This window comes from Lissotriton vulgaris, chromosome 5 (genome assembly GCF_964263255.1).
Source record: "Lissotriton vulgaris chromosome 5, aLisVul1.2, whole genome shotgun sequence".
In the NCBI taxonomy this organism is placed as follows: Eukaryota; Metazoa; Chordata; class Amphibia; order Caudata; family Salamandridae; genus Lissotriton; species Lissotriton vulgaris.
Genome location: NC_141693.1, coordinates 1011610879 through 1011626045, shown reverse-complemented (window position 1 = coordinate 1011626045; position 15167 = coordinate 1011610879). Strand labels below are relative to the sequence as shown.

At 46.1% G+C, this 15167-nt stretch overlaps 1 protein-coding gene across 1 annotated transcript in view; it reads left to right on the top strand.

Annotated features, from left to right (window-relative positions):
- Positions 1-4420: 4420 nt before the first annotated feature.
- The window catches only part of LOC147711908 (M-phase inducer phosphatase 1-B-like), a 227697-nt gene continuing 216950 nt past the window's right edge, over positions 4421-15167 (top strand). Inside the window, exon 1 of the mRNA XM_086920255.1 lies at positions 4421-4575. Within this exon, the coding sequence (XP_086776381.1) occupies positions 4421-4575 (155 nt within the window). The remainder of the gene's footprint in view (positions 4576-15167) is intronic.

Sequence of the window (15167 nt, the reverse complement as noted above, 5' to 3'; positions counted from 1 at the left end):
CTGTTGACTGGTTGATTTACTGGTGGTAGGACATGAAGTCAATCAACCATCTCCAGGCAGTCAAATCTATTGGATGTTTGAATGCCCTGCCACCCACCATCTGCAAAACGGTTATTGTTGGGATACCAGGGGCGGGGTACCCAATCTCTTCCCCTGTTCTGTTGAATTTGCCACGGGTCACAATAATCCCATTGGTGTTCTTGGTTCATGGCCCAGTTTGGCGGTGGAATTGGGTAATGGTAGTTAAATGTAGGGGGGTAGAAAAAGGAGAGTCGATGGGTATCGATTCCCCCTTTCTTCTCTAAATCTGGCCATGAACAGATATGGTTCACAGTGGAGGCGTCCTCGCATGTGACGATGACGCAATCCCCTTGAATACTCTTGGGGCTCTTCCCCACCCATGGTACTCTACGTACCGAAGATATTCTACAGATGGTTGGGGGCTTCAGGGGCCTGTTGATGCTAAGCCACTGGAGGATTTTATTCCGGAGGGACCAATGGGGTTCATCAGTTCCTGCTGTAAGTTCCGGTACTCCTGTTAAAATTACAGTAAATGGAGATACCACAGGAGCCAGATGAAATGGACGTTTAGATCTAGGCCCCTTTTTCCCTACATGGGAATTAGTTTTGGGGGCCTTATTTTTATTGTTAGATTGCTGTAAAGGCTCGTTGGTCAAAGTACGATTAGCATCAGTTGACGTAACTTGTGGGGTCTGAGCAGCAGAAATTTGCTGACTGGATGACGGTGTCTGGGGTACTAATTTATCTTTAGACTTAGGTTTTGTACAATTTGTACAGGTAATAGAAGCAGAAGACGTTAAAATTGTAGGGTCCTTTGATTTGGGTTGAGTATTGAACGTAACAGATGGTCTGTCTGTGTTAGCTGGGGGGACCCCCGGACAGGACACAGATAAAACCCCCCCCGTGTTTGGCTGTTCCTGCCCTGGACTGATTGGAAGATTTATCAAGGAGTGTGGCAAGCTGTTTTTCAATTGCCATAATACTCCGTTCCAGGGGCTGAAGATGGTGTATGAGTAGGTCCCTAAATCTATCAAACAACTGGGAAAAATCATGATCAGACAGACGAGGGGCACCCCCCTGAACATTACCATTGGAAGGACAATTTAAATTAGGCAAAGCAGATGATGCAGAGTTAGTACAGGTTGTAATGTTCGTGACTGAAGCAGTAGTAGAACCTTTCTTTTTCTTGTTTTTAGGGTGTTGATTGGCCTTGTTCCCTTTATTTGAAGGTATTGACTGCTTGGGTATGGCGCCTTCTCTCACCCCCATGGACCGGTCACCTTGAGTTAAGTCTTCAACTACAATCCGCTCTAGGTCCGGGGTGATCTCAAGGTTCTCAGCGGAGTCCAGATCCAGTGACAGATTTGTGGCCGACAAATCTACAGCATTAGGAATGGAGTGGACTTGTGCTGTTGCATTTTCAGGCTGGGAAAGAATAGGAATAGATGTAGCTGTTGGAAGTGGAGTTAAAGCCGTAGCTATGAGACCCAAGGAAGATCTCTTAGCAAACGCAAGGTCCTGAAATACCCTGCGCTCTAAGAGGGAGATGTTTAAATTAATGGCCTCGGTGGTAGTTGATATGAATTTATCAATAGGACCTATGAACTGCGCAGTTCTGAGAGCAATCTTACTTCTGGATCCCCTTGTTACGGACATAATGACGGCGTGCAGGCTCCAAGGGTTGAATCCAAAATCCAATAAACAAAAGGAGAGAGTACCTTTAGCTGTAGGGAGGGTCGCCTGACGATGACAAACCAAGGGGAAGGGCCCAGCCCAGCCTGGTTCAGTCTGGAACGGGCTGAAACGGGCCCGCCCTTGGCCCGGGCTTCGCCCGGCGTCCCGCGAGACGGGGGTGACAGCCAATTTAAGCGCCTCCTGGCGCGTGATTGACGCGGAATGCGTCGCTATGAATGCTGGGTAATGTAGTTTTTACCCACAGCCCAGCACCGCGCTCCGCTCGGCGGCCAGACCAGAAGATAGAGCAGGGGTCTGGCGGCGGGAGGCGGGTGGGCAAGGGTTCAGGATTCGGCGTTCACCCCTTAGATGCGATTGCATCAGAGAACTCAGCGCGTGAGCAGCGTTCTGAATTAGCTCCGATCTCGTCCAAGAGAGGCCCAACAGTGAATGTGTGGCTCCATTTGATCCAAATATCGAGCTTTCTGTAAAATAAGTGGGGGGACGCCGTCCACCCGCGTGGTACCCCGACTCGAGCCCTGCTCTTAATACTAATTGTTTCAATTCAATTAGGGATGAGTGGGGTCTGGGAGCAGCGCAGTACAACAGCAAGGAGGAGGGACATCATTGGCAGCAGGGAGAGGTGGGGATCTTCCAAATTTCTTTTGTAAGACTACCCACAAAACATATGCCAACGCCCTTATCACTCCCTTCAAATGACTCAAAGAAGAGAGGTGTTAGAAGGTAGGCCTTGGAGTGGGACCAATGGTGGACATTTGTGCTGAAGCAGGGGCCAAAAATACGCGTGGACCGGAAGCCATGGGTGAAGAGGAACCAGAAGAAAATCAATGCATAGCAATGTGGTTGACCTTTCTATGTTATATTCTGGGGGGCTGTGTTTTGTTCCTCTTGCGCCCAGCAAAATAGTTTGACCAAAAATTAACATGTGACCCTAAGGTCTAATGGTTTTGTAGAGGGTAGGAAGTCACTGCAGATGTGCCTTTCTTAAGGAAAAGAGATACAAAGACATTACTCTCATTTTCGCAAGAGAGACAGCAGATTTTGCAAAGCCTTTTCGTTAGGGAGACCTCTGGTATGCGTGGCACAGTAGTACAGACTAACTTATTTCATGATGGAGCTGCTGCAAAGGTAAAAGGGTTGGTGCAGCATTTACACGTTATGCTCTCACGCTTCTTTGGGGCTCATTTTGAGTCTCTTATGCATTCTGTGATCCGCTGTAACTTGGACTGGTAGAAACTTCCAGGGGCTTAAGGCGGGCCCCTGCATGCCCTGTGGCGCAGGTTGGCCTCCAACACTTCAGGGAGTCCCAACCTGTCATTGGTGGGGTGGCATTCAGCTCATTGGCAAGGAATATTTCTGCGATATGGAAGACTCAGGGGAATGTCATTATATCCTGCAAGGGGCATCATTTTTGCGTCGCGCCGTTGAAATTTTCATTTAACACTCACTGAAGATTTTCTACATTTTATTATTGAGAATGTCTAGTTTTGACCATCCGAGTATATATGTCCACAAAAAGCAAAGCAAAACAAATTCACATAATTAAAGAGTAGCGATCGATAATAGTTAATACTAATATCAATAGCAAAGCCGCGAGGGTAACTTTCCCCTTCTCGACCCCCTGTGCTTCTGCTGCTCTGAGGCCCTGCCTCTCGAATAAGTGGGGCGTGGTTGGACTCTCGCTTTTTCCCTCCTCTGTGCCCGCTCTTTATCCGGCTGGCACAGGCTAATAAGTAATGCCCCGGGGGTCCGCCGCACAGCATCGATCTTGGCCGGGTGGAAATGCTGTTGGTAGCCCCGGGTGCCTCTCCTCCTGGGGCCAGAGAGCCCGGAGATTACTGGGTTAGCTTGTGATCGCAGATGGCTGGTGTTAGCAAAGCCGTGACAACTACACAGCGCGGCGTGTTGTAGGTAGCAACGGTATCCAGGGGCGGGGCCTGCTGCCTGACAGGACCGAACAGCTGACGCCGGGCTCTGCGAGGGACTTTCAAAGCAGAGCTTCGGTGCCAGGGTAAACACAGCTGAGGACGAGCCGGGCCGTCTTTCTAAAGCTCGCAGTGAGAGAGGGGTAATGGCCAAACATTTTTATCTATACAGTTTTGCTGCAATTTTACAGTGTTTTAAATTATCATGTGCCATCAGGTGTACAGCACCACTTCTTTAATTTGGAGGGCATAGTACCGGCACTTCTCCGTACTGCTCCAATGCTTTTAATTGCGAGAGTAGTACCGTCACTACACAAAAGCAAACAGGTACTCTGAGACAAGGAGCACGTCAGCGCCTAAATTGCCAGCCTTGGAAGAGAGAAAATTTGTTCGCCTGACTTTCTACGGCCGAAATGTGTAATCCTGGGCGACTCATTTATATCCCATTCCCAGTTATCTTACCTTCCAAAAGCAAATATGATACCACTAAGCGCGAAATATAAAACTGGACAGCTTCATATAGAAACAAGGGTTTAAAGTGTTGTTTGTAACTTCAAAAAAACATGTTTTGAAAATAATGCATTTGCAAGTCTATTGAATACCCCTAAGCGGAGGCACCCCCCACCTCTGTGCTGCGCTGAATTGTGTTTATTACCTCTGCGAGGCTACGCTGCTGTGCACGTTTATTCTTCACTGTTGGGCTCTCGCTGCTGGTGCACGCGCTGCGGGTTGAATAATATAATATTTCACTTCTGATTGCTCAACAGAGACCAGCTGGGATGGAGAGCCCCCCGCACGCCGTCGCCGACTCCAGCAGCGACCGAGGGAGCTCGGAGAACAGCCTCGACGAGGTGCTGACTTTCTCTCCTGACCTGGGACTGTCGCCTGTCGTGAGTCTTTCCCGAAATATGGGCCACCTGAGCTGCGGCGACAGGTACCGATCAGCGCTTTACTGTTCCACTGCTAATATTCAGGTATCGGCTATTAGGGTAAGCAGCGCCGAACTACACCATTTATTTCACCGACTCTCAAATAGTAAGCATACAATCAGGTACCAGAAGCAATGCCACAACCCAGCTGTGACTTAAATATCACGAGTACAATTAGCACTTCAATGTTTAATTAAATGGCGTTCCACTTTTAATGAAATGCGCAAAATCGTATGCGCTTTTAACGCACGCGGTAAGACCACATGCACAAAATGCTCGACGTACACTAGAAAAATATTCGAGAACTTCAGGCAACAAAAAAAGATTATGAACGTAAATAATGACGAATATTGTCATGCATCCTAGGACCGGTATCGGGGCATCACCCCTCATCTTTCTGTTTTGCTAGAGTACTTCACACAAACACCGCCACCTGACCTGAACCCTGGAGCAAACTGCAGAATGTAACGACAAAAGCCACCGCAACTCTCTCTCTCCACTCTCGGCACTTCAGCACAGCACCACGCACACAGCAGCGAATAACGACAGGGCCGCCAATGGTCACGTAGTGAAGGAACGGGTTCAAACACAAAGAAGGCACGCCACCCCTGACCTTCCAGAATCCAGATACATTCTCTGGCTGCCATGCATGCACTGATGCAACCGGCATTGCTTCCTTCGAGCAGAAAGAAGGTGCAAGAAGGTTGCATTGTTGTGCGTATGACCGAAAAATGAACCTATGTGCTGTTGTGAAACAGATTGACGTGCTGTTCACGGCTAATTGCATGCTTTGCTTGATCCATACTATGCATGCACACATGCTAATATCACATTAAAAGCCTACTCTGCAGGCTTTGCAGGTGCTGGGTGAAAAGTAACAGAACATTATTGTGTTGTAATAAAAGTAATGTGGTTCTCCATTGTAACATCATCTTAAATAAATCAACTTGAAGATACTACCTGGAATGGACATTACTTTTATTACAACAGGTTGCCTTCTGTATAGGAGGCATGTATGACATAAATAATTGAACGTGCAAAACAGTGTGTTAGGGAGTGACGTCACGAGCCCCTGCTCCGTTAGCTGGGGTGAGGAGGGGGTTGGGGGGGGTGCAGAACCTCAGTCTCACACTGCTGCTTTTACACGCAGCATGTCACGTTTAGGGTGACCTGATGTCCTGAAGTATATGCATTGCCCTTGCTTTGAACATGTGCCACAGTCTTCCGAGGTGCTCTCTTCAGGACACACCTCCCCCCTGCTTTCGCAGGCTGAGGCGTCTCCCCCTCCTGACAAAAGAGATAAAGGATTAAGGAACTCTTCAGCTGCTAAAGTTCTTTCTTCGTCTCGTCTTTGCTGATCCTGCTGCTGAATAATGCAGAATAGCCTTATTTAAATAATCCTTCCCCCAGGCCCATCCTAAACTTGCATGTCAGTGACCCGAAGGTAGCCTGGGGCGGGTGCTTTGGCAGGCGTAGCCTGGTCATACATTGCACGTTTCAGAAAGGAGTCGAGGCACGCCAAACAAAAATAAAAAAAGCCATAACTGGCAGAAAGTGACACACATGACGTCAAAACACTCAAGCTACATAGGGCAGCAACACCCTTCCTCACCATGACATAACACACAAACAGGATAGCATAAACTCCACACATTATTAGTGAGAAATCCTCACATACGTGCTTCCTAAGTCACAGTGCAAAGCATCCTCACATGCACCACCACCTGCTGTTACCTTTCTGGGCCACAAATACAGCTCTGCATATTTATTTCATCTGGCTTGAATACTTACTATTTCAGCACCTAACCCTACATAATTCTATTGACACAGGTCAATCCTGAATTGCAGAGCCCCTTTTATTATTACACCAGTAAACCTCCCCTATCTTCATAATTGCACCTCAGTACTGAAATGTAGTTTCCCTACAATTTTAGTGCACCTCAATCATGACCTTATGTGATTTTATTTATTGCAGTCCAGAACCCCGCAGTTCCACATTTGCAACTCAGTCGTCTAGAAAGCATGAAAAAGAACTTCAGTATTTATCTCCATCCAAATGTTCTGCCTGCTATTCATGAACAAAATCCTTTCCAATAAGGGCTTTGCTATTCTGACCTGGGACCTTCCAGGTCATGGCCTGTCACAGCTCTCTGAATAGCATGACAAGCCGATTGTGTGTCTGACACAAGAGAACTAATTCTTAGCTGAAGCATTGATTTGAGTAGTAATTGTAGCATCTATCTGCAAACCAGTATTTAATGGTATCTAAAAACGTTAAAGAAAGTTCTGAAAAACGTGTAGCCTGTTTGCCAATTTCTTTGAAAATCGTGCTGTTATATGCTCTTTTTGGTCCAACTGTTAAAAATAATTTTTGGATTGAGATTCCTGTGAATCCTCCAAGGGAACATACGCTCTCTCACATGCCCAGTTTCTAAAAACCGTATGTGGTTCAAGTGGAGGGTGTTTTTCGTGGCTCCTCCCGAGTGTTAGAGTGTACTTTTCACATGTAAAAAAGGCCCATATGCATTCCAATAGATGCTCTTCCTGGAATGGTACACCAAACAGCCAGTATCATGAGGTGGGAAAGTAGTACTCACGTAGACGGAGTAAAGTACACTCAGAATGTATCATTTAAAGAGCTGGTACCAGTACATCTTGGAGATAACTTTGCTGTCAAGCCAGCCATAACAAGTGTGAAATGGCAAAAATTTAGGACTTGTGTTTATTTTTATACAAATCATCAAAACATAGTGTGTATTTGAACTTCATCTTCACTATATATCTCCATAGTCTCTAGTTCTCACCTCTGAGCAGGGTTTTTTCAAGTTTAGTTGGGAATAATACAAATATCTAGGGGCAGATGTATCATCACCATCATTTGCGATTCTTAAATAGCGATTTTTTAGAAATCGCTATTTAAGAATTGCAATTTGGGATGTATGTATAAATCACAATTTTTTAGCGATTTCTTAAAATTCCTTAATTGGGATTAGGAAATTGCTAATCGCAATTAAGGAATCATTTCCCATTCATTTCCATGGGCCAGGAGGCCCATAGGAAGGAATGGGAAGTTATTCTCAATTTGCGATTCGCAATTTGCTAATCGCAAATTGAGAATAATTTCAAGGGTGCAAGGGTGTCTTAAGGACACCCTGCTGCACCCCTGAAATTTACATGTGTGCGCATATGGCGCACATACAAGCCCTAAGGGCCTGTATGAGCGTCACATGGCATCTTTACAAATGCCAAAAAGTGCATTTGTAAAAGAATTCGCAAATTACCACCAACTACAAGTTGGTGGTAATTTGCGATTTCTTAAGGGTAAATTGCTAATTTGAAATGCTTGATACATAGCATTTAAGGAATCGCAATTTGCGATTCCTTAAATGCTTACGCAAAATTAAGGAATCACAAATTTTGCGATTCCTTCATTTTGCTATGCATTTTGCTTCATACATTCCAAATTGCGAATTTTTAGTCGCAAACGCTGCTTTTTTGCGATTCGCAGCGTTTGCAACTAAAAAAGACCTTGATACATCTGCCCCCTAGTCTTTGACAAAAGAGGTCAGAGCTATCCTGAAGGTGAGGCTACACAACCCAGTTCTCATAGAGGTATACGCTTTAGGCAGCATGTGCAATCATTTGGTTTACACGGATATAATCATGCTCAAAGCCATGCAGGAATGCTATGTCTCTGATGCAGATAAGACTCAGTCAGTGACTCCACACTTTACAAAAATCTTATAGGCTAAAGCTACAGAGCTGTCGTTGGAATTCAGACATTATATAGTCTCAGACGTCAGACACTAGCGCTTTTCAATGCTGCACAGATCCTACAGACCCATGGTTCGGGCAGCAGAGCTCTCAGGCATGTTAAATATATCTTGCATGCTTTCTGCAGAAGCCCTATCCTACCAGTCACAGAGATCCTACAGTCTAATATCTCATTAAGAAGAATTATCCAACAGGGCACACAGATTTCACAGACTTAAACTTTGGATAGTAAAAATACCTCAAACTTTATATATGTATTTTAAGCTGAATCTAAATCTGTTTATTTTGGATTCATATTCATAAAACAGTTAAACAAATAAATACATGCAGTCACATACGTTCATAGTTTGAGAAAAAAAAGAATTAACTGGTACATGCAACATCGTAAAACCTCCATAGGGCTATAAAAGTGCACAGTGAATTAAAAACGTAAAAGCACATATGTGTTAAATCCATACTCTGATAGTTAAAAGCCGGAAATGGAATGTTACAGACAACATTCAATAAGTTGCATAAATCGTATAGAGAATTTATGCATAACATTCCACAATGTGGGCCCAGCATTTATAAAGTGCGAATTCAGTCAAATTTCAGTGTAAGGTGCAGCTAATACTAGAAAAGCACCCACCACAAGAGTTGTTCAATCAATCAATCAGGGTTTTGTTTAACCCGTTCCGTGCTGCCGTCGGCACCTCCCTAGTGCTGCCGTCGGCCAACGGCCGACGAGCCCCGCCCACCCTTTAGAAAGCCCCCACCGCGGTGGAAAAACCACCGCGGTTAAGGCATTAAGCACGCTATTCACCCATGAGGGCCTCAAGGTGCTGGGGGGGAGGAAGGGGGGGTGCAGCTCCGGTTTCTCAGAACAACCAGGTCTTGAGGCTCTTCCTGAAGGTGTGCAAGGTAGGGGAGCGTCTGATGGTGGCTGGGAGCTCGTTCCAGGCTTTGGCTGCAATGTAGGAGATGGTTCTTCCTCCAGCTCTGGTTCTGCGGATGCACGAGGTCACTACCAGGGCAAGGTCGGCTAAGTGGAGATTTCTTTTGGGTGCGTGAAAAGAGATTCTGTCGTTGAGGTATTTGGGTCCGATGTTGTGGAGGGATTTGTAGCCATGGGTCAGTAGTTTAAAAGTTACTCTCTTCTTGACGGGGGGCCAGTGGAGGTCTCGCAGGTGTTGGGTCATGTGCTCATGTCGAGGGGTGCCAAGGACTAGTCTGGCTGCAGAGTTCTGGATGGTCTGGAGTTTGTGTAGCAGGGATTTGTTGATTCCGGCATAGAGGGTATTTACATAGTCCAGTCTGCTGGTAATGAGGGCGTGGGTGACGGTCTTTCTGGCCTGGGGGCGGGGGTCCACTTGAAGGTCTTGCAGAGCGATGGCGGCGAGGGGGCCATATAGGTGTTGAAGAGCGTGGGGCTGAGCGATGATCATTGGGGCATTCCGCAGTTGATCTCTGTGGGTTCGGAGAGGAAGAGTGGGAGTCTGATCCTTTGGGTTCTGCTGGCGAGAAAGGTGCAGATCCAGTCAAGGGCTGATCCCCATATGCCAGCTTTGTGGAGTCTTGCTGCAAGAGTGCAATGGGAGACAGTGTCAAAAGCTGCAGAGCGGTCTAGCAGGATGAAGGCCCTGGTGTTTCCCTGGTCGAGTAGCATGTGTATGTCATCAGTGGCGGTGAGGAGGGCAGTCTCGGTGCTGTGGTTGCTACGGAATCCTGACTGAAAGGAGTCAAGGATGGTGTTCTCTTCGATGAAGGTGGTCAGTTGTACGTTGACAAATTTCTCGGTGACTTTGGCTGCGAAGGGAAGGAGGGAGATGGGCCAGTATTTTTTCAGGGCCGTCAGGTCAGCCGAAGGTTTCTTGAGGAGGGGCTTGACCTCAGCCCCCTTCCAGTCATCGAGGAAGATGGCAGAATCAAAAGTGGCGTTGATGGTCCAGCGTAATTTGGGCGCAATGGTGACCGCAACTCTGTGGAAGTTGTGAGGCAGGCAGGGGTCTGTGGGGGCTCCTGAGTGGGTGATCTTCGTGGTTGTGGTGGTGTCTTCGGTGGTGACTGATGTCCAGCTGATGATGGTGGGCTGCTGTCATTGCTAGCGGGGAGGGTGGTTTCTGGGTCTGTTCACTGAAGTTGTTGTAGAGGGCCTTGATTTTCAGGTGGAAGAAGGAGCCAAGCTTGTTGCAGAGGTCCTGGGATGGTGTGATGTCTGTGTCTTTGCTGGGGGTTTGGTGAACTGCTGGATGATGTTGAAGAGTTCCTTTGAGTTCTGGCGTTGGTGAGGATTTTGTTCCTGATAAGGGTCCTCTTGGTGGATCTTATGAGCTGGTGGTATTCTGTTGTGGCGTGCTTGTAGGCGGACTGGTCGTGGGTGGTTCTGCTGTTTCTCCATCGTTTCTTGAGTTGTCTGCAGGCGCATCTGGCTTCTTGGAGGTTAGTGGTGAACCAGGCGGCCTTCAGCGGGCGTTGTCTTTCAGGGCGGCGAAGGGGGCGACCTTGTCCACACAGTTGGTGATCCAGCAGTGTAGTTTCGTGGCTGCATAGTTGGCGTCGGTTGTGGGGGAGGAGGGGTCGTGGACGAGGGTAGAGTTGAGGTGCTCCTCTGTAACCTTGCTCCAGTTCCTTTGTGGTTGTTTTGAACAATCTAATTACTACTAGAGAGCAAGTTGTAACACTTGTAAGATGATGGCTTCGTATTAATCATGCTACGTGCAAATATTTTGTGATGCCTTTAATCAATTCTCTAGTATCTGAACACATCATTCTTAGCATAGTTTTGTACTATCAGCAGCTCAGCCTCTGGCACATAGGTTTAATCTACTTCTTCAGTGGCGCTAAATATGCCTTATAAAAGAAAAAGAAATGGTGCACAGTTTCTGACTCCAACATACATGATGTAAATAAGGAATTATTGTCCCATTTAGCAGTAAAACTATAGATTGGTAATGTCCCATTTCAAAATGTTAGATACAGGTGTTTAGGTAGGAGACCTAAGATAGAGTCACAAGATGATTTATAGGCAGGGATATTTTTGTGATCTAATAATGTGTCAATCAGACTACCTGCCTTGATTGTCTCTAGTTCCTCCCTCCACAGGTTCGTCTTTAGCCTTTCTTCAATCAGCTGTTTAGATGTTGTACAAGCTAGCTCTGGGGAAACCCAGGGGGACTGTAGATCTAATTTATAAAGCATGCTTTTGACATACGCTAGCCATGAGATTTTTAGATGCCCTAGGGAGCTTAATAGCTCCTTTAAAGGGATCCTGTAAGCCTTGAGTTCCTCGGTGGACCAGAGTCTCTTCCAGTAGAGCAACAGTCAGACTGAGATCCAGAAAGAAATCCGGAAAACCCAATGGACTAGCAACAGTGGTAGAGTTGAAGAAGGACCTAAAAAACCTGTTTTCTATCATGATATGCCCTGTAACTTTAACATAGCTCCAGAAGTCCGTGAAATAAAGGGCTGCATTTTTGGTTTTTGCATTATATATTTCTACAGCTGGAGAAAGGGTTCCAGATTTGATCCTCTTTACTAATTGAAGAACAGCCCCTGTCTCCTGCTGTAGCTTGAGTACAGACTTGCGTATGTGGGACATGCAGCGAAGTTTTGGGACAATCTTACTCCAAGATAAACAAAATCTTGAACTTGCTCAAGCGGGGTTTCTGCACTGTGATAGTAGTTCTCTCTGCTTTGTATGGGTTTGGGTTTGAAACTCTAAAAATGAAACTATATCATTGATATATAACGTAAATAGAATTGGAGCCAGGATGCAGCCCTGGCGGACACCTTTTTCAACCCTGAAGGAATAAGAAAGCTCTTCCTTCTTCCCATACCTTACTTGAGTACTGTTGTTTTCGTGGAGGCTTATGAGCACCGCTAGAATATTTTCTGGGACCCCATGCGGCCCAGGACCTCCCATGGCTTATGGCATGGAATCGAGTCAGATGCTGATTTTAGAACAACTGAAACCACAAATAAGTGACCCTTCCCCAGTGCAATGCTTTTCCAGTATATAACACATAATCAGAAAAGTTGGTCAACCGTACTGGTTTTTTGGTGAAACCCCGCTTGGACGTCTGATAGAATATGGTTCCCCATGTCCCAATCGGAGAGTATGCCTAAAATTAGCCAGCAAAACTGCTTCTGCAACCCATCGATGAGACTAATGGGTCTTTAATTGCAAGAACACTCCCATCTGCCCTTCTTAAAATTGGGACCATTTCAGCACATTGCCAGGACTTCGGGATAGGTCCACCATCTAGAATTGCACGGGAGAGGCTATTGAGGTAAGGCCCATATGTATGTCTCCGCAGCAGAGAGATCTCTCGCAAAGCAATCCGGGTCTGGAGCTTTCCCGGGAGCTATGGTCTTTAGTTTCTCAAGTGACTCCGTGATGAATAGAACAAGAGGTACTGGATGGGTATTCAGAGATTTTACTCATGTGTTTAACACACCTCCCTACAGGTGGCGCCCTTTCCAGAATAAAGCCTCTCAAAGTGGTCAACCCACACCTGATATTAAATATAGTAGTCTATTACTGTAACGGTCTGGAAACTGCCATGCATTATTATACCCCTAAAGGTCTTGGAGTAGCCATGTTTTGCTGCTTCCACCAAGTCACTCAAGACCTCGTTCTCTCAATATATTTTAGCTTGAGCCAGCTCCTGTATATACTTTCTTCTAGCAATAGGGCTTTCTGCTCTAAGTTTTGCTTTTATAGTTCTCACTATGTCTGCTTTTGCAAGCCTGCACATGCCATTATACCAGGGATGTCGGGAAGCCTTTTTTCAGTAGCTTTTAGGCTTTCTATGTTATGCAAAGCAGCACACAATTCTTCCTGGCATATAAATATTACATTTGGATCTACCTCTAGGAAAAGTTGGTTGCTCATGATCTTAAATGTATCAGCTACCTTAGTGCACATCTGATCAAGTATGTTCGGGTTCCCAGATACATACTCTCATTTTAGTGCCCTCTTATTATTAGTGAGAAGCACATCACCTAGGAGGCTTGACTTATTGGGCTTAGAGTTGGATGTCTTTTAGTGTGATTTTAAGAGCCTTGTGATCGCTATTCTCCCGCTCAATCGCTACCATGTCTTTCATAAAGGCCCACATTTGAAGAGATATCAACCTGTAGTCAATTCTACTGCACTGGTTTAATCTCTTGAACATGTGTGCACCACCTTGGTCTGAGAAAGATCTACCATTACAGGCGCTAAAGCCCAGACTCAAGGTGAAGCCCAATAACTGATTGGATAAAACAGACCATCTTTACATAGGAAGCAGGTCTAGCTTTGGGATACTCCATACAGAGTCTTCTTCCAGAGTCAGATCTGCTTCTGAGTTGACTAGGGGTTCAAATGTTATGTTAGAATCACCAGCCACAATTAATGGCAGATCTGAAGAGAAGTTATCTAAAAGTGTTTTTCTTCACAGCTGAACAGCAGAAGTTTGTAAATCCTGTCCTAAAAAATGGCTCAGTCCTTACGGTTTCCTTCAACAAACAATTGTCAAAGGAATATATGAAGTTTCCCCAGGATGGATGCAAGAGTTTGGATCTTAATCCAACAATGTTCCATGATAGAACATTCTAGGGGACATCACTAAGGGGAGAAAGGCCTGGATAAAAAGTCAAGTGGCTTGGACGGCGTTGGTAATGGCCGCCTAGCCTGTTCACTGCTGCGCAGGGGAGCGAACTTTCCGACTTCAGGGGCAATAAAACCAACTCTGAAACCACATGGACGGAAGAATCGAGCTCCGGACCTGCTGAGGCACACTCGGTGCGAACTTGGGCTCCTAATACCCGTGGGATGTACCTTTTTCCCGACTTGTCACTACGCGAGTGGAAATGAGCCTCGGAGCAGCGCGCTGACAAGATGCACGCCGCATGTCGGGAAACAGCGGAATTAAGAGCCACACACGGAGGTGAGGTGAGCCTCAGTTGATGCGCCCATGAGTGGCTGAATCTCCGGAGTGAAGCAATTTATCCGGCTTTGTTCTTAGTTAATTGTGACTCCTTGTGACCGACTGCTTGCCTGTCCCTAAGATGGCCGCCCGTTATCTGCCTCGTTCATAGTGCGCTACAAATGCACTGTTACACCGCAAATATCCAGCGAAATGCTCCAACAGCCTAGCGATTCTGCCCTACACCTATCTAGAGGTGACCCCTGATAAAGGGAGTGTATTTCCATCTGCGAACTGCCTAAAATTCGAGGGAGCCTGCCTTCATTAGCGCCTGACCCCAAAATGGCGACTGTGACAAAATTTTATCAACTTTTTCGGCGCGAAAATAAGAATGATATGTGGAAACTGTGAACTCTAAAAACTGTGATCTTTATAAAATCAGCCCTACAGACCCAAGGTGCCTTACCTTAATATACCATTCCTAATGCTACAAATAGCACATGTGGATGCAGTCACAAATAGAGCAAGGCGAATGAGCAATACCCAACATTAAAAAATGTGTCATTTTGGGAAGTGCTAGCTTACCATACATTCCAATAGAAAGCCAAAGGTCTAGCGCAAGGGGTCCGGACCTTAACTGGAGCACACCGACATAACCTGCCAGAACTCTGAGCTCTAAGACACAGCCTTGGGGTCTCTGTTAGACAATCTAACTTAACCAGCGCCCTAACATCCCACAGGTCATCCTGTCCTTCTTGCAAACTGGAGGGCCATCGCAATAGCGCTAACCAAACACGAAACTCCTTCAAAATGGCGGACAGAGACGAGAAGAAAAACAACAAAAAGGTGAAACCGGAACCCTCATTGTCAGACTCTCCTATCAAATTGAAGGCGGACGTTAGTAGTACCCTAGAAGTAATCCTGAGAAAACTAGC